At 33.1% G+C, this 19850-nt stretch overlaps 2 protein-coding genes and 1 long non-coding RNA gene across 4 annotated transcripts; 1 reads left to right on the top strand and 2 right to left on the bottom strand.

The window, feature by feature from the left end:
* Positions 1-2594: 2594 nt before the first annotated feature.
* Positions 2595-5515, bottom strand: LOC120076091 (vignain-like). The gene is made up of 5 exons (XM_090313150.1): positions 5422-5515; positions 3448-3903; positions 3131-3363; positions 2904-3041; positions 2595-2816 (listed from the first exon to the last, which is right to left on the bottom strand). Exons 1-5 carry the CDS (start codon positions 5513-5515, stop codon positions 2595-2597), a joined length of 1143 nt encoding a protein of 380 aa, XP_090169276.1.
* Positions 5516-9203: 3688 nt separating this feature from the next.
* LOC150036510 (vignain-like) lies at positions 9204-10523 on the bottom strand. 2 transcript variants are annotated; one of them, XM_090313294.1, is made up of 4 exons: positions 10058-10523; positions 9743-9975; positions 9517-9654; positions 9204-9425 (listed from the first exon to the last, which is right to left on the bottom strand). In XM_090313294.1, exons 1-4 carry the CDS (start codon positions 10518-10520, stop codon positions 9204-9206), a joined length of 1056 nt encoding a protein of 351 aa, XP_090169420.1. In that variant the 5' UTR covers positions 10521-10523. The 2 variants fall into 2 exon arrangements, with proteins under 2 accessions (XP_090169420.1, XP_090169421.1); XM_090313295.1 differs by having other exon boundaries at positions 9517-9649; positions 9735-9975; positions 10058-10520.
* Positions 10524-18278: 7755 nt separating this feature from the next.
* LOC150036511 (uncharacterized) lies at positions 18279-18860 on the top strand. Its single transcript, XR_016529184.1, has 3 exons — positions 18279-18328; positions 18436-18485; positions 18698-18860. It is a non-coding gene; the product is annotated as an uncharacterized LOC150036511 (long non-coding RNA).
* Positions 18861-19850: the final 990 nt, after the last annotated feature.

Here is a 19850-nt window from a genome sequence, read left to right on the forward strand (position 1 = left end):
GACAAGGTGAAAAAATGCCCGATGTTCGATTATATCGTACCGTTGTTGGTGTGTTGCAACATGCAACATTCAGTCGTCCAAAGATCTCATTTAGTGTGAACAAGACTTGCCAATTTATGCATTCTCCAACCTTTATACATTGTGTGACACCCCTTCCCGAGCTTACCTCTTTCGCCTGCAAGGAGGTGTGGGGACGGGAAGTACCGCCCTTTTGTGGCACCTACTGTCCACTTCAATCTGTTTGTCTAACTATCTTTTAGAACAAGTAAATATAACAATAGTTCATTAGCTAAACTTATTAAGTCTGTAAGCATGGCTGTAGTGCGGCAGACCTTGACCTTAGCAGCACTCTGAAGCTCCTCTTTTTCGCTACTTGGTAAGAAAAACATAAGAGAACAATAAGCTAAAAGACCAAGAAAACAATGAGCTAAAAGCGCAGTGAGTGGTATGCAACTACTAGCCCTCTTTCAACCATTTTAAGAGTAAATGGCTCAATAATAGTCTATCAACATAATGAGATTACTATTCTAGTACATCTCCATTCCATTTCTTGAGATTCTATGATGGCTACTCCATCTCTTATAAAGATGCCATAGACTCTCTTTAGATTCTAAGTCATTCCCTTCAAATGTAAAGCTCTCACATAATCCAGAAATTAGAGCAATCAAAACAAGAGGAACGATAAGAAATTTCATGACGGCCATTGTAATTACGAGATTTGAGTAATATAATGGATAAAGAAGCTTTTGTTGGTTGAGTTGATTTGCGTTAGGCCATTTATATAGACTAGCTATATGAGAACTTTCTCCCATTAAAATTGATGTAGTTATTGATTTTTTTTCTTAATTTTAAGATATTGGTTAAGATCTAACTAATTATTTTTATCTTTTAATAGTTAGGTTGTTGAGATTTTTCTCAGTTAACTAACTGGTTAAATTATACATAGACTCGTTCATGTTTTAGATTTGTTTAGATATTTAAATGGTTAGTTTTACTTGTTTATAAAAGAAATTTGAAAAATAATTACTAATAAAGGTGTTTTTAAACATAAAAAAAATAGAAATGGTGGTTATTTTTTATAGTTTTATTTTATATAATATAGCCAACATATAAATACATTAATAATTACTTTTGATCTTATGGTCCTTTTAAATTGAATGATCTTTTATATATATATAGAAATAGTTAAATGGAATGATCTTAATAATGGGATTATTGTAGGACTTCTTCCTGATTTTTCGTCCTATTTAGTTAAAAAGATGCTTATTGTTGTTCTTATCACTTTCATTATTTTCTTATATTGAGGTCTTCTTATAGACTCTAACCTCTTTTCTTTTTTTAGAAATATATTTTTTTAATTTTTTTAAAAATCGGTTAGAAATCCTTCAAGTGCATTTTAGAAAAAGAAAAAACAAAATGAATGGCCACATTAAGTATGCACATTGTTTTTTGAAAATATCATATTCCCATCAAATCACATCCCTCCACTTTTATGTAGATATGTATCTAAACCTAATTTATTTTTCATTTCGAATTTAAACACATGTGTAAGTTGACCATAAATATATATAGGGAGAAATAAAATGGTTGAGGCAATGAAACCAAACTTGACAATTATGTCTATTATTGCACTAAGTTCCTAAGTAAACCAAAATTAAATAATATAAGTTTTAGAAGTTCTAGATAATATTAATTAGTACCATGCACATTAATGAAAGTATATCACTAATATACTTTTAATTTATAACTTGTACCTATCACTATTATAATTGATAGATTGTTTTTTCCCATCACGCTCATTGATAGCTCATTTTTATTAAATTCCTCTCACCAGGTTCGAGCAACTTGAGAATTCCTCGCACATAATTAAGGGAGCCATTGAAAGGTGACCGCCCTTGTCCCTTTCCTTTCTCCATTCTGCCCCATCGTTTACGGCTAGGACTACTGGGGTATGACGAAAGGAAGGTAAACAGGAGTTAACGGCCCTTTATCAAACCTTCCCCTTTGAATAATAATAGTCAATTCTGTTCCACTTAATCCCTATTTCATGGCCACATCTTTTTCCGGCTAAGGAACCTGGCTGCTTACCGAAGGGGGACAACCCGGCGCGACTGAGGGACAAGTCAGTGTACTTTAGGAAGCTGTTGAGTACCCGATGAGATAGAATTGAACCGCTTTCTAGTTGGATTCTTATGAGAGCTCCTCGGCTTCCGTTTCCGCTCCTGGCCCTAAGAAATAGGCGTAAGTCATCGGTTCTAATCCGATAAAGGTGCTCTATTTTCCACGAATCATACTTTGTAAATTGTACGAAGAAGCGTAAAACACACATTTTAGAAAAATGAAAAATGGACTTTGATGCATTAATCAACATTCTTCAACCCATTGTTTGGTTCATATTTGTTTCTCATGTTTAGAAACAAGCGTTCATTATTTTATTTATTTATATATGAAATGGACTTTTGGACTAAAAAAAAAAAATTGAAATGCTACTTTCCTCGTTACTTTCATAAAAGCAAATCAATGAAAGCCTAGCTAATAGAAAGAATCCTAGTTTCTAATCTAAAAAAGAAAAGAATGTTGAAATCTAGTAACACCTAGTACTTTATGGGATAGGAAGGATTCATTGCCAATCCGCATACATCTTCTGGTTGTCGTGCTCCTCGTTGCATCTTCATATAACCTTCCAATCCCCAGTTAGTTCCCCATGAGTTCTTTATGATCCAATAATCAGCTCCATCTTCCTCCGTTCCGTATCCAACTACCACCACTGTGTGATCGATTCGATCTCCACAATAGTCATTTTCAGTGAACATTCCCTACAAATTTATAAATTCTCTTTTTACAATGCTTGAAAATTAAAACTGTTCTATGCAAATAAGTTACAATCAATCAAAACTACTTACCTCTGAGTAATATCGAAAACGTCGTCCACTGGCAGCTATCGACACTGCTACCGGTTGGTTTGCGACAGCTTTCTTCAAAGCATTCTCATTGTTTGGAGGTACATTCTCATATCCATCAATTGTCACTCTTTTATTACCCTGTTAAATCAAACATAATGATGAATCCAATAGCGTGGACATAGATTTTTTTTTTTTTTCAATTATGCAATGTAGTGTTTAGAACTCACTCTCTGTGAAAGGCAATATTTGTTTTCGGCATAGTAGGGATAATTTTCCTCAGTTGTGATCCCATTGTTTTTCATCATGAATTCAAAAGCCGAGTCATAAAATCCCCCACCACAACCTCCGTCTCTATAATCACAATCTACCACCTCTTGCTCTGACAGAGATACTAGCTTGTTGGTTTTGATTTGGTGAATTCCTTCCACTACAGCCACCGCTGCAAACGCCCAACAACTTCCTACAAACATATTTTCAAATTTATTATGTATGAGGTTGAATAATTAGGCATTTTACAAAGCAAGAATTCAAAATTAATTATTACCACAACCGCCTTGGTTTTTTATGTCAGTGACAGCTCCTTTTTTCCTCCAATCGATTGAAGATGGAAGATCCTCCGCATGCTCATACATGAACCCACCAACACGGCCACCACCAGCAGCTTCTTTTTTCTTAGCATGTAAGTTTTTATAGTAGGTAATATTGGAGTTAACATGTGTGTTAATAAACTCATCATCAGACATATCAGCAAACTGGTTCAATTTTAACTTTAACGATTTGTTCATTTGGTTCACTTTAAACACATATTTAGCATTATCTTTGAACACCTTAAAACGGTAGTGCATCTCCCTTCCATTTCTTGAGATTCTATGATGGCTACTCCATCTCTTATAAAGATGCCATAGACTCTCTTCAGATTCTAACTCATTCCCTTCAAATGTAAAGCTCTCACATAATCCAAAAATTAGAGCAATCAAAACAAGAGGAACGATAAAAAAAGCTTTTGGTTGAGTTGATTTGCCAATCCATTTATATAGACTAGTTACTCAACTGTATGATCACTTTCTCCTAAATTGATGTAGTTATTGATTTTTTTTCTTAATTTTAGGATATTAGTTAAGATTTAACTAATTATTTTTGTTTTTATTTTTTTTTTAATGGTTAGGTTGTTGAGATTTTTCTCAGTAACCAACTGGTTAAATTATACATAGACTCGATCATGTTTTGGGTTTTTTAGATATTTAAATGGGTAGTTTACTTGTTTATAAAAGAAATTTAAAAAATAATTACTAATAAAGGTCTTTCTAAAAATAAAAAAATAGAAATGATTGTAATTTTTTATAGTTTTATTTTATATAATATAGCCATCATATAAATACGTTAATAATTAATTTTGATCTTATAGTGCTTTTAAATTGAATGATTTTTTCTTATATATAGAAAAAGTTAAATAGAATGATCTTAATAATGAGATGATTATAGGATTTCTTCATGATTTTTCGTCATATTTAGTTAAAAGGATTCTTATTGGAATTATTATCACTTTCATTATTTTCTTAAATTGTGGTTTTCTTATTTAATTCTACATTGATAGACTCTAACCCCTTTTCCAGTTTTAAAAAATATATTTTTCAGATTTTTAAATTTTTTTAAAATTACTTAGAAATCTTTCCAGTACATTTTGAAAAAAGAAAAACCAAAATAAATGCTCATTTAATGTGAACAAGACTTGCCAATTTATGCATTCTCCACCCTTAATACGTTGTGTGACACCCCATTCCGAGCTTACCTCTTTCGCCCGAAATGAGGCGTGGGGACAACAAGTACCACCCTTTTGTGGCACCTACTGTCCACTTCGACCTGTTTTGCTAACTATCTTTTATATCAAGTAAATATAACAATAGTTCTTTAGCTAAACTTATTTTATTACAGACCAGTATAATGTTTATACAACTCCATATCTAACTTAGATAACTTTAACTCCTAGGTTACAGAACTCATAATAGCAAACTTAAGTCTGGAAGTATGGTTGTAGTGTGGTAGACCTTGACCTCAGCAGTACCCTAAAGCTTCTTTATTTCACTACCTGGGAAGAAAAACATAAGAGAAAAGAATTAACTAAAAGCCCAGTGAGTGGTATGCAACAACAGGCTCTCTTTCAACCCTTAAGAGTAAATGACTCAATAACAGTCTCTCAAGACAATGAAATTGCTATTCCAAACCTTAGGCTTGAACATATCCGTTTCCTGTTATCCCTCGGTAGACAATTTAATACATCTTTCTATGACTCTCTCTATGTGCACATAGATCTACCTCTTGTGGGCTTAAAATCTAGACCTGTCGGTCGTCTAACTATCCCATGTGAGGTTCTTTCCACAGGCTCAGGATCTAGGCCCTATGACCCCCTGACCGTCTCGTGAGATTTCGCCACAGGCTTAGAAACTAAGCCCTTAGGACCCCTGACCATCTCGTGCGATTCCGCTACAAGCTTAGAAACTAAGCCCTATGAACCCCTAACCATCCCGTATGGTGTACTCTTTATCACCATACAAGCTACACATACATGTGTATGGAATTTCACAAAACAAAACGCCTACAGAAATACCACTCATCGTTCATCAGTGAAAATTCCCCTCTTTCCAAGCCTTTTGACTTTCTGGTCCCTTCTTGAATCCCAGGCATGCATTAGCCAAATTTTAGCTTACAATCTCAATTTTATGGCTAGAATAATCTTAGAATACCTTATTGGCACTAGAATTAGCTTACCAACTCCAACAGATGTGAAAGTAGGCCTTGGAACAACCTAGGATAGCAGTGGCCACACGGTAGCCTTATCTAGCACAAGTTAGATGCATGGTTGCCTTCTCCAGGTCAATTGAAGCATGGCAACTCAACCTAGATGCCTGGACTGCTCTTTCCAATGCCTAAATATTATGTTGGATGCTTGGACTACTTCATGGCTTCATGGTTGGTCCTCTCCCAACGCATGGTCTTCACTTCTAATCCCTCTTTGGTTCTTTTGATAGACTTTCAAATATGTGAAGTAAATGAGACTCCTTGGGGGTGTTTATAGGCAACCTCAAGCCATCCTCGTCATCCTCACAAGTGCCCAACGCATGACACCTACACTTCCATTTGTCACCACCATGCAAGGTCCAACACAAGGCTTCTTGGCACCTCCTACTTGCATGCAAGACTTAGGTATCTTTACCATGTAGTGTCCAATGCATGACTCCCCTTGAGGTGTCATCCCAACACTTTGCATGCTACACATTGTACCTTGGGCCTCCACCTCAAGCTTTAACACTTAGTCAAATTCATGTCATGTTGCCATTTAACTTCCTAAGGTGTCCACCTCGAAGTTGGCCACCCCCTCTTTTGAAATTTGGTCCAATTACCAAACGCATAACGTACTTCCTCTTTCATCATGTGTCCAATTGTGCCCATTCCTCAAGCCATGCGTCCAACTACTACATTTACATTTTCAACCCTCTATGCGTCAAACATGCCTCTACAAGGGTGTGTGTCTAATGAGTCGTCCAACACTTAGCCAAATTCTCACCCTGAACACACCATGTGTCCATCTCAACCCTAATCGTCTAGGTTGGTTTAAGCATGCACTCAAGGTAGTCCCTTCTTGCCCTACCATGCATTTAGCATAGTGCTTTTAGGGTTATACTCAACTATGCTACGAGTTGAACTTCTTACTCCCAACACTTAGTCGAAACTTCATACTCCTTGCTAAGCCATGCATTCAATCTTTCCTCCCCAAGTTTTTCACTCCTAATTTCACCAATTAGAGGCTCTCTTAAGTCTCCCAACTCCTTCCAAAGCATAGTCTAAACACGTAGTCACATTTCCATTTTTCCAATGGTTATGCGTTCAACCCTCACTTCCAACACTCAACCAAATCTTTCACTTCTAAGGCCCCAAGGCATGGTTCCTCTTTTCCCTAAGTGTCTAAGCACATTCGTCCCTTCTAAATGCTCAACTATGTTTACAACCTTCCTTTCCAATACTTAGCTAAATTTTGCTCCTTTTTGGCCCATTCATGCCCTTAACCTTTTCTAGGCTCAAATAATATTTTGAACATTTAACCAAAATTCTGACTTCAACCTACTATGCTTCCAACTCTTGAATCCCAATCTTTTTCTCCCAATACTTGACTAAACTTTTCTTCTCCTCTTCTCTTCTAGTCTAACAAATACTCCACTCCTAAGTCAACCACATGCTCCCAATACTTAGAAGTTTTTCTAAGTACCAATGTTTCCTCCGAAGCATAGTTAGGACATTTAACCAAAAGTTTACCCTCCAAATTTCCAGCATGCATTCCAACTAAGTATTCTTAACTCCAACGATTATTTAGTGATCTTTTCACTTAAGTGGAGGGAAAAGAAATCGAGGGTTACAAATGGCAGTTAATGAAGCGGATTCTGAGGTACGTAAAAGGGACTATCAATGATGGTTTGCTACTATTGGTCCCATCATCACTGTCTTTACATGGATATGTTGATGCTGATTTGACTTCGTATCTGGACAATAGAAAATCTACCTCGGGTTTTTATATCCCTCTTGGTGGAAATTTAACTTCATGGGGTTCAAAGAAACAATCTATTATTTCTCATAAGTACGGAGGTCGAGTATCACTGTTTAACTATAGTTCCTACCAAGTTAGTATAGCTTAATTCTCTGTTGTCGGACCTTAAATCTCATTACCTCACAAATTTATTCTTTGGTGTGACAATTTAAGTGTTGTACATCTAAGTCTAAATCCCATTTTACATTCGAAGACAAAGACATATACTTTGTAAGAGATCTCATTTTAAAGCAACGTTTATTTGTTCAGCATCTTCCAACGTTTGCACAAATTGCTAATATTCTAACTAAACCATCATCAGTTGTGAATTTTCAATGTTCATTCTCCTCTGTCCTTCTGCTTGGGGGGTGTAAAGATAGCACATTGAAAGTTAGTTAGAGTCACACATGTATTACCAAAATTTTGTTAGAGTGGTATGAGTGCAAGAGTTTTCCCCTTTATAAACCTCTACATGAAAATTATATTATGTTCTCTTTGCTATTTGTTCGAAACTCCCGATATTTTGTTCTCTTTGATATTTGTTTGAATAAAAATACTTTAGTTTCACATTTGAACACACATGTGTAATATTTTCATTTCTTGTAAACTTGTTTATCAAAATGATGTGTCAACAATTTTTTTTAATCTATTATAATATATAAATATAACACATATGGTACAAAAGGTTTTTTTCTTTTTTCTTTTTTTTTTTCTTTTTTTTTTTTGACAAAGGAGTAATTTTCTTTTCGAGAATTAAAAAAGAAAGAAATTCACCAAAAATATTTGTGTAAAAATAAAGGCAACATTGTCAATTAGGTAGTTTTCTATGTAACATTTCTCTTTATAGTAGTTTTTTTAGTGGGAACATTGTTTAGTCAATTGGTTAATCCCAAAACATTATACTATTTTGTGTTGTGAAATTTAAGTTGACCATAAATGTATATAAGGACTGTGGTAGGAAATTTAAGTTGACCATAAATATTTATAGGGAGAAATAAAATGGTTGAGGAAACCAAACTTGACAATTATGTCTATTATTGCTCTAAGTTCCTCTAAGTAAACCAAAATTAAATAATATAAGTTTTAGAAATTCCAGATAATATTAATACCGTGCACATTAATGAAAGTATATCACTAATATACTTTTAATTTATAACTTCTACCTATCACTATTATAATTGGTAGGTTGTTTTTTTCCACCACGTTAATTGATAGCTCCACAAAATATTTAGATCATTTTGATGTAGTCTCTATTTTTAAATTATTTTTATTAATCATACATTGTAAATTGTACGAAGAAGCATAAAACACACATTTTCGAAAAATGAAAAATGGATTTTGATGCATTAATCAACATTCTTCAACCCATTGTTCGGTTCATATTTGTCCCTGATGTTTAGAAACAAGTGTTCATTATTATCGATGATTGATGCTATTGTAGATTTGTTGGCATAGAAGACAAGACATGATACAATTTTACAAATAATTATATAAATCAATTGAAATGGATAAAATAAATTAACTACGTCGAAGAAAATTCTGAAACGAATAAACAGGACTACTTTATTTATTTATATATAAAATGGACTTTCGGAACTAAAAAAAAAATTGAAATGCTACTTTCCTCATTATTTTCTTGAAAGCAATCCAATGAAAGCCTAGCTAATAGAAAGAATCCTACTTTCTAATCTAAAAAAGAAAAGAATGTCGAAATCTAGTGACACCTAGTACTTTATGGGATAGGAAGGATTCATTGCCAATCCGCATACACCTTCCGGCTGTCGTGCTCCTCGTTGCATCTTCATATAACCTTCCAATCCCCAGTTAGTTCCCCACGAGTTCTTTATGATCCAATAATCTGTTCCGTCTTCCTCTGTTCCGTATCCAACTACCACCACTGTGTGATCAATTCGATCTCCACAATAGTCATTTTCAGTGAACATTCCCTGCAAATTTACAAATTCTCTTTTAACAATGCTTGAAAATTAAAACTGTTATACGCAAATAAGTTACAATCAATCAATCAAAACTACTTACCTCCGAGTAATATCGAAAACGTCGTCCACTGGCAGCTATTGACACTGCTACCGGTTGGTGTGCGACAGCTTTCTTCAAAGCATTCTCATTGTTTGGAGGTACATTCTCATATCCATCAATTGTCACTCTTTTATTATCCTGTTAAATCAAACATAATGATGAATCCAATAACGTGGACATAGAATTTTTTTTTTTTCAATTATGCAATGTAGTGTTTAGAACTCACTCTCTGTGAGAGGCAATATCTGTTTTCGGCATAGTAGGGATAATTTTCCTCAGTTGTGATCCCATTGTTTTTCATCATGAATTCAAAAGCCGAGTCATAAAATCCCCCACCACAACCTCCGTCTCTATAATCACAATCTACCACCTCTTGCTCTGACAGAGATACTAGCTTGTTGGTTTTGATTTGGTGAATTCCTTCCACTACAGCCACCGCTGCAAACGCCCAACAACTTCCTACAGACATTTTCAAATTTATTATGTATGAGGTTGAATAATTAGGCAATTTACAAAGCAAGAATTCAAAATTAATTATTACCACAACCGCCTTGGTTTTTTATGTCAGTGACTGCTCCTTTTTTCCTCCAATCGATTGAAGATGGAAGATCCTCCGCATGCTCATACATGAACCCACCAACACGGCCACCACCAACAGCTTCTTTTTTCTTGGCATGTAAGTTTTTATAATAGGTAATATTGGAGTTAACATGTGTGTTAATAAACTCATCATCAGACATATCAACGAACTGATTCAATTTCAACTTTAACGATTTGTTCATTTGGTTCACTTTAAACACATATTTAGCATTATCTTTGAACACCTTAAAACGATAGTGCATCTCCCGTCCATTTCTTGAGATTCTATGATGGCTACTCCATCTCTTATAAAGATGCCATAGACTCTCTTCAGATTCTAACTCATTCCCTTCAAATGTAAAGCTCTCACATAATCCAAAAATTAGAGCAATCAAAACAAGAGGAACGATAAGAAATTTCATCATTGTGATTATGAGATTTGAGTAATATAATGGATAAAAATAGCTTTTGGTTGAGTTGATTTGCCAATGCAGGCTAGGCCATTTATATAGACTAGTTACTCAACCATATGATCACTTTCTCCTAAATTGATGTTAGGATATTAGTTAAGATTTAACTAATTATTTTTGTGTTTATTTTTTTTTAATGGTTAGGTTGTTGAGATTTTTTTCAATAACCAACTGGTTAAATTATACATAGACTCGATCATGTTTTGGATTTTTAGATATTTAAATGGGTAGTTTACTTGTTTATAAAAGAAATTTAAAAAATAATTACTAATGAAGGTCTTTCTAAAAATAAAAAAATAGATATGATTGTAATTTTTTATAGTTTTATTTTATATAATATAGCCATCATATAAATACGTTAATAATTAATTTTGATCTTATGGTACTTTTAAATTGAATGATTTTTTTTTTTTATATATAGAAAAAGTTAAATAGAATGATCTTAATAATGAGATGATTATAGAGTTTCTTCATGATTTTTCGTCATATTTAGTTAAAAAGATTCTTATTGGTATTATTATCACTTTCATTATTTTCTTAAATTGAGGTTTTCTTATTTAATTCGACATTGATAGACTCTAACCCCTTTTCCAGTTTTAAAAAACATATTTTTTAAATTTTTAAATTTTTTAAAAATTAGTTAGAAATCCTTCCAGTCATTTTGAAAAATGAAAAACCAAAATAAATGGCTACATTAGGTATGCACATTATTTTTTGAAAATATCATATTCTCATCGAATCACATCCCTCTCTTTTTACGTAGATATGTATCTAAACTTATGTACACTATATATATATATGTAAATATAAATGCTCGATTTTTTTTTTTTAAAAAAATTCAATCTACTAGAATGTTTCAAATAAACAAAAAAGTTGAACAAAATTTGTGGGTGGTAAGTGTCAAATAACAGTCTCTAATCAAGCTAAAAAAAGGTTTGAAAATCTTCCCCTATTAAATTCGACCTAATCTATTATTGGAAAAATAAAGTTTTAAATTTTCTTTTTCACAATTTGTGGTGGGAAAGTTGAATCTCCCAAAAACTGTGTACAGAAACAAAACTTGAAGCCAAAATAGTTAACAGATTAAGATTTTTGTTTAAAATATAAAAGGAAGTAAAATAGTGTTTACTAAATTAAAATTTTAATTAGAATAAAACTAGCTATGGTATTTGGTAAACTAATAAGAAATTTATGTAATTGGTTATATGAATCAAATTAGATTTATTAGTTCAATTATTTTTGTGTAGATAATTAATTTATAATTTATTCTAAAATGTCCATTATTTAAGTTCCAACTAATTTTATTTTATCTAAAGATAAAAGTTTAAAAAATTTATTTTTCGGAGAATGATTAAAAAATAATTCTTATAAAAACAAATTAATTAACATTTAAAAATATATATAACAAAATACATTAATATAAAAAGGATATTATTATAATATATTTAGTTAAACGGTTAAGAAGTTAGCAAGTTTTATGGAAGCTAAATCATAAAAGCTAGTATCTATTAGTTTTTACATATTAATTGAAATTAAAAAGTGATTTTGTAGATTAATAAATAATTCATTTTACCAATTAAGGTAGACAGGACCCTTAAATTAAATTCAAAATCAAGTTTATATGTTATTTTTAAATAATATGATCTTTTCTAATAACTTTAAATTATATAATATAATTAGCACCATCGACATTAATAGAGGATTATTATGACTCATATATTTCAATAACAATAAACAATTTGTATATATTTTATCTCCTGTATCCTTAATTATTTTTTTTATCACTTTCTTCTTCCAATTTTTTTATAACTCAATCAAATATTTAATTTAATTTGATGCATTCCTTTCCAAAGACTCCAAAAAAACAAGAACAACTAAATTGAAACTAAATTATCAATGATTGGAGTTTAAAGTACAAAAAAATGTCCATAAGTAGCCTTTATATGGGTGATCGATTTCTATATGCTATGTGAAATCTTCCCTTAGACGACAAATAATAGATTTCTATCACGGATAGACTTAGATTTCTATCATGGATAGACTCCTAGAATTAGATTTAAATTTTGTTCATGGCTATGAAATTATTGCTAAGCAAAAAGTAGTGATAAAATACTGTAATTTTATAATAATTATATTCCAAACTTAATGAATGGAACAAACTATTTTAGTAAGTGAAACAAACTTAATGAATGAATGAAATTATTTTTCTTTAAAGCAGTTCATAAAATATAATAAAAGGGATGTCAATGCTTTGAATCCCTTCGTTTTAAATATCTTGAAATCTTGTAAATAGAAAGGTGTTTTGTGGGGTTTGGAACTACAACTTGATGGGATAAGAAGCTTCCATGGCTATTCCACACAGACCTATGGGTTGTCCCACTCCTCGCTTCATTCTTACATAGCCTTCCTCTCCCTATCCAATTCTCCATGAGTTCCTCATGATCCAGTAATATGTTCCGTCTTCTGTTGTTCCGTACCCAATTGCCACCACTCCATGATTAAGCTCCGTTCCACAGTATCCATCGAATACTCCCTGCAATTTTGCCGCATTTTAAAAATTATTAGCAATGGCTGAAGCAATTCTAGATTTACAATGAATCAATGGATTGCTTGAGTGAATTATGAACTTGCTTGCCAGTAAAATTGGAAATCTCTTCCTGTGGCGTCGATGGCGACTGAGACTGGTTGGTTTGCGACGGCTTGCATTAGAGCATTTTTACCCCATCAGGTTGATATACAAGTTCCCAGACAAAATTGAAGGCACTCCATTTCTTGATTCATGGCTTTAATCCATTCACCCTTTTCAAGATCTTCCATCCATTGTTTATAAGACAATGGATCCTCAACTCCATCATCAGATATGATATTTTGGGCTTCTGTTAAATCCACGTAGTGTATAGGTGGATTTACAACCCTCCCACTACATCGAGTCAATTTAATAACATATATCGTTTCTTGTCCAAAAATAACTTAAGTCTGCTGAAACGGCCTCACTAATATCGACTTTAAGAATCATCCCTCTAGTTTCCAACTGTTTCCATGAATTAAATCCTTGATGAGAAGAAAACACGTGGTTAGTAGCTCCCGAATCAACTATTTAGGCAGAATCATTATTCTCTATTAAGCATGCCTATAAGACAAATATATCATATTTGTTTTCTTTGTAGTTCTTCCTTTTCTAGAGAGTAGAGGGATCAGCTTCAGAACCCAAGTCATAAACTCCAAGTTTCATCTCAGAGGAAAATCTTCGTCGATGAACTTCATTAGAGTTGGCAACGATTGCTTTCTCTGTTAGTCCCTTAACATTCAATATGGATTAGAGATTATCTTGGGAATTAAAACTACTGGTTTCATTGTCATCAATCTCTTCTTGCTTGAATCATGAGAACTTTCATTCAAAACATTCTCGCATTGATTCTATGATCTCATGTGCAATGACCATGTTCTCAAATCTTTTGACCAACGCATCAGGTATGCTTGCCAAAATGTGAACTAGGGTCTTCGAATTAGCGTTCATCCATACCTCATATGCATTATGAAGATTTCGTGGTGTATCGGGGGTTGGGACTTGAGGACATTCCACAATCATGACAATTTCAAGGTCGTTTACCATGAAAAACTTTTTAATGGATTCTTTCCATGTTGTATAATTGAAAACGGTCAAACTAGGAAAGGCAACTAATGGAAAAACGCTGTTTAAAATATTTGCTGAAAAATAAATACATTGATCTACATTATATTTTAGCATAACTCTTAAAAAATCCAATCAGTTTTAGTAAAATATAAATGAACCTTATTTAACATCTAATTTTGTAATGGCACTTCAGTGATTTAGGACAAAAGCTACCAAAGGGTAGTCAGTTGTCCCTCCACTGAATTGAAACACTTTCAACCAATCATTACACCATAATAACTCTTATTCATATAACGATCAGTCATCATTTATTCGGTCAAGAATAACTTGCTTAATAATTTCACGTAAGTATGACATTTCATTTAAGTTCTTAGAGTTTTGTCCCAATGAACCAACCGAAGGGAAAAATCGATTGGAGGAGAAACTAAAGCGATCCTATCCATTTTTGGAGTTTGCCTTGATATTGACCTACTGAACAAATCATCCGAAGGGGGACGCTCCCAGAGTGCCTTGAGGTCGTGTAAGAAGGTCTCAAGGTGCAAACCAATGAAAGAGACAGTAGGACATGTTGACACACATCCCTCTCCCACTTACTATAAATACTCTCTCCTTTCACTTTGATATTAACCCATGCAAACACCATCCGAAGGCCCTACAAGAATTTTGGGCTTTAATGTCGGTTGGAAAAAGTGAAACTAGATGTATAATGTTGGTTTTTTTTTTTTTTTAAAAAAAAGGAGATCTTTAATGTCGGTTTTAAACCGAAACCCTATTTTCCCCATCAGCCATCTCCTCCCTCCCATTACTAGCCACTGCACCTCCCTCGTTCTTCAGCTTTCTTCGCTCGTCGTCTATCGATTGTTCTTCAGTTATTAGAGTGACTTACCTGTCGATCGTTCTTTAGTTATTAATATGGCTCTGTTTTTTGTTTTTCTTCAGGTGTACAGTCTATGAAAGCTGAGATTGATGGCAATAAATTGACAGTAACAGGGAAGAAAATAGACGCAGAGAAACTCCATGAGAAACTTTCAAATAAGACGAAGAAGAAAGTGGATTTTATTTCACCACAGCCCAAAAAGGAAAAAGACTCAGAGCCTAAAGATAAGATCGACGATGACCAGACTTCTTCTAATAACAACAAATCCGACAAGAAAACAGATGAGAATAAGAAGAAATGCAAAGAGGTAATTTGAAAAATCAATAAACCCCTAAATGAAAAATCGGTCCCTTCTGATTCTATTTCATTTTATGTCTTGTTCTCTGTTTTTTCAGCCGCCGGTGATGACGGCGGTGTTGAAGGTTTCATTACGCTGTCAAGGTTGTATAGAGAAGATTCAGAGAGTAACAACGAAATTCAAAGGTAAGAGATATAAATCAACAATTATTATCACTAAACAAGAACATGATGAAAATGTTTTAGCTTGGATTTATTGATAAAAATGTTTTGAAAATCCTGTTTTAGCTTGATATTTGTGAATGAGAGAAACTGTGATTAATTCTTTTTCAACGTTATTTAGGACTCTCACAGTAGTTTACAACAAAGTTTTCCTTCTATTAGACAAGGATTAAGCAAATTCGGACACCAACTAGCAAGGATTTGGGTTCTTTTGGATTCAGAATAGTTTTAAAACTCTTCGAATACTTTTCAGCAAGAATATGAGATTGTTTTGTTTAGACTTGATTCAAAGTGTCCGAATTGAGTTTTAAAATTGCTTTGGGAGTCTTTCAAATAGTTTAGAAGTTCTTTTATATGCGTTGTGCAAGTGAAATTCTACTTCTGGAGTCTATTTGTTGTGTGCTAGCATGTTTCTGGCTTCTATTGTAATTTATATATTATTTATGGCTACATATTGATCATCTTGAATCATGTATCTTGGCTAAATAATAGCATATTGTGATGTCATGTAGTAGTGTAATAGCTTACATGTGAATGAGTTATTAAGTGATATGGTGCATATGACTTTGTTGACTTGTTGAGAATGTTTGGTTGTGCATATGATTATGTCGGAGGCATGTTGTTACTTTATGTGTTTTGACATGAAATATGGTTTAGGATTATATAGTAGAAATCATGCATTAGTGAGATTTTGTGAGAAGGGGGTTGAGAACCTTGTGAACTTGTAAAGAAAATGTCTCAATGTTGGAGTCATGTTGTTACTTTATACATTGGCATGAAATTTTTGTTCTTATGTTTACGCCTCTCAACTGTTTGTGTAAATGTCTCAATGAAAACCAGTTATGGTTTCACTCCAATATGTCTCTTTGCTCCTAGATTTTAGCCTTTTTATGTGTCTATGGCCTTTGAAATTCGATTTGATTAATGGTTTTGTTGTATATGATACATTTGTTGAATTACTTGAAGTTCTAGTGCAAAATTACTTGCTAACTTTTGTGATAACATCCTTAAGAAAGGTAGGAGTGAGAAGCTGAGTGATGAAGCAATTAAGGAGACACTTGAGAAGGTAATTTTTACTGTGATTTGGTGTATCTCATTTGGATGTGTTTTTAGTGTGTACTGGAAGTTTGCTACTATAGTTGGGAGAAATCTAGCAATTTTGATGTGGGTAGTTGTTAGCCTAAGCATACTGGAAAATAATAAGTGTTATCTCCTGGACTGTGGTGCTGAAATATTTGTTTGGGTTAGAAGAGTGACGCAAATAGAGGAGCAAAAAGCAACAATTCAAGTAGCTGAGGTAACCTTCTGTGCCAAAATTTTTCTTTTTATTTTTCTTTTTAAGCTCGCTCTATTCTTAGACTTTGGTTTTGAAGATAAACACTTAACTCTCTAATATTCTTTTTGGGTTTCGTTTGGGAAAGGGAAGGAAGACCCAACAACCAAACCAATATTAGTTTTTGCATCTTCTCTTGACTAAATCACTCTAACACAGCCATGCAAGAAATCAGCTTCTTTTATAAAAATCGGATGCCCATTCCCATCTCTCCCACTTTCTTAAACCCCTAAAAAAATGGCAATCTCCAATAAAGTTTATGGAGTGATGATGATAATGCTTTCTGTTTTCTTTGTTGTGAGCCATAGCTTGTTTGAAACAGGGGAGCCCCGATTGACATTGGATTATTATGCCAAAACTTGTCCCAATGTGTTGTAGGTTGTGAGGAAAGAAATGGAGTGTGTTGTGCTTTCTAAACCACGCAATGCAGCTTTTGTTGTCCAATTGCACTTTCACGACTGCTTCGTTCAGGTTCATTTCATCTTTCAATTCACTTTTTGTTTTGGTACATCTCTTTATTATACTGAAATCTTCTTGCTTCTTTAAATCAGAGCTTGCATTTCAAGTTTATGGCCTCACTCTTGATTTTACTTTTTAATGAAACTTAGTTTTCGTGAAGCCGGGCTTATTTGATAACGTTCTTATTTTGGATTTTTGGAGTTTTAGCTCTTGTTTGTTTGTTGTTTTCTTTTTCTTTTGAAAAAGAGAACAAAAATATGTAAGGTAATTGTTTGTTTGTTATATTACTTTTTGTAAAGTTTAGTCTCTAAATTTTGAAGTTTGTGTCTATGGTCGCTAAACTTTTAAAGTGATTATAAATTCCTAAACTTTTAATTTGTGCTTAACAAGTCCTAATCCTTCAATTTTGTGTCTTATAGGTCCTTGATAAATTCAAAATATTTTTAAAAACTAATTGATCTATTAGATATAAGTTTGAATATGATATAAGTTTAGTATATTCCGTTGTTGCAATGCAGACAATCTCAAATATTCACTTGTGTAAGTGTTTGAATGGCTATTGTGATGGTCTATATGTAGCTATTGTTTGTTGACTTTTTAGTTTCTTGCCCCAGTTTTTAAAGTTGTATGGTAGATTTTGTGTAATCTCTAGATAGCTTATAACCGTTGTTTAATAATAAAGATGTTGTCTGATTTGTTATGTGCTAAATGTCTGTTTTTGGATAATATTGGGCACATTTTGTGAATGTTGAATGTGCTAGATGTTATCTGGAAACTGGAAAGTACATATAGGCATTTCCATTTTAAACCTGAAATTGAAACTTTAAATTTGATTGATGAAAACTACAAGAGAGAGAAATAATGTTATAACATTGTCATTGGGTCATGTTCCAGGTTTATGCTAAAAGCCTGTACTAATATCAGCCATTGCAAGTCTTATGGTAACATCTCAACTTATGATTATTTAGGTTGCAACCTCATTGAACTCTACTGAGTGTTTTGTCCTGTAATCCGGCTCTTTTGTTTTCTCTTGGCATGGAAATCAAAGTACATTCGAGCAACAATAGTTAGCTGGCAAAAGTTGCAGAGTTTCTAAGGGTAAGGTCTCAAACATTTTATCCATTTATATATATATATATATATTTGAATGGATACAATCTTTCATTGCATGTGTTACGGGTAAGGTCTCAAACATTTTATCCATTTATATATATATATATATATATATATATTTGAATGGATACAATCTTTCATTGCATGTGTTACGCTTACGCCCAAACCTTTATTGTTTGTGATCCTTTGAACAACAGTGGTCAGACAAAGATGCCTATAACCAGACACTACTGAAGCTGAGGGATCTGTTCAAGAAGAATTATGAAGGGATCCATACTTACCAAGTGGAGAGGGACAGTAAACTCATAATGTTTGTAAAATCATAATCTTTGTATTATTTGTAATTTGTGTTTTCAAGGCCTGAATTATTGTATGCCTTTTAAATTATAAATCCATAGCAGAATTTACGGATTAAATATAATAGATCTACAATCCATACATGAATAATATGCCATAGCCATAGCGTTCGATGATGATGTATCGTGTTATACTTTTTTACCCAAAAAATTGGATTTGGCAAGGGAACTTTAAAAAATGGACAATAATTGATAAAACGGACAGATTCGGGCTTCAATGTTGGTTAAGAATTTAAAAAAAAGGCTTTAATAGCGGTTGCAACCAACATTAAAGACCTTTAATGTCAGTTGCTACCGACAGGCTTTAATCACTATTGTAACCGACATTGAAGGCTGTGTTATTGGTGTTATTGAAGCCCTTTAATGTCGGTTTAAAATCGACATTAAAGGCAACTGACATTAAAGGGCTTTTATGTTGGTTGCCAAACGGCATTAAAGCCCTTTAATGTTTGTTTAAAACCGACATTAAAGCCCGAATTTTTTCTAGTGAGGGGACACTCCAAGGGAACCTCAAGGCCAAACATGAGTCTCACGGTGTGAATACTAAGGGAGAAACGTAGTGGAACAATGACATATCATATACATCTTTTCCTCCCACTGAGTATTTTAACAACCTAGGGTTTAATTTACTTAGGAAAAATATTGATAATTATTTTTACTAAGTGATTGTTTAAGTTTGCCCACAAGTAACACTTACTTTGGAAAGTTAAAACAATTTTGATTAATATTCATTAAATACTTTAACAAATGTTAATGAACAAATGGATGTTTGTAGTCAATCTATCTAATTCACTTTTCTAGGTAGGTTCCCAGGTAGGAGTGTTCTGTTTTCGTCAGCATAAGTACCCCAGCCTAGCAGAAACCTGCCTTAGACAAAGGTCCCTTATAGTACCTTTGCTACAAATTTAATCTTTTATTGAAATTAATTTAATCCAATTAAACCGATTTAAAGAATATTAATCTAATTTCTAATCTCATTAGAAATTTGTGAACT

Source organism: Benincasa hispida, chromosome 4 (assembly GCF_027475165.1).
Source record: "Benincasa hispida cultivar pf3 chromosome 4, pf3_genome.v1.1, whole genome shotgun sequence".
NCBI classification, from domain to species: Eukaryota; Viridiplantae; Streptophyta; class Magnoliopsida; order Cucurbitales; family Cucurbitaceae; genus Benincasa; species Benincasa hispida.

What these genes read in the sequence shown, in the direction of transcription:
- LOC120076091 (XM_090313150.1), bottom strand. Translation starts at nt 5,515, where the DNA reads ATGAGTGGTATTTCTGTAGGCGTTTTGTTTTGTGAAATTCCATACACA. An exon ending in AGAGTACACCATACGGGATG is followed by an intron (nt 3,904 to 5,421) that starts GTTAGGGGTTCA and finishes CTCAACCAAAAG; the next exon opens with CTTTTTTTATCGTTCCTCTT. An exon ending in AAAAAACCAAGGCGGTTGTG is followed by an intron (nt 3,364 to 3,447) that starts GTAATAATTAAT and finishes ATATGTTTGTAG; the next exon opens with GAAGTTGTTGGGCGTTTGCA.
- LOC150036510 (XM_090313295.1), bottom strand. Translation starts at nt 10,520, where the DNA reads ATGATGAAATTTCTTATCGTTCCTCTTGTTTTGATTGCTCTAATTTTT. An exon ending in AAAAAACCAAGGCGGTTGTG is followed by an intron (nt 9,976 to 10,057) that starts GTAATAATTAAT and finishes AAATGTCTGTAG; the next exon opens with GAAGTTGTTGGGCGTTTGCA. An exon ending in GTTTTCGATATTACTCGGAG is followed by an intron (nt 9,426 to 9,516) that starts GTAAGTAGTTTT and finishes GTAAATTTGCAG; the next exon opens with GGAATGTTCACTGAAAATGA.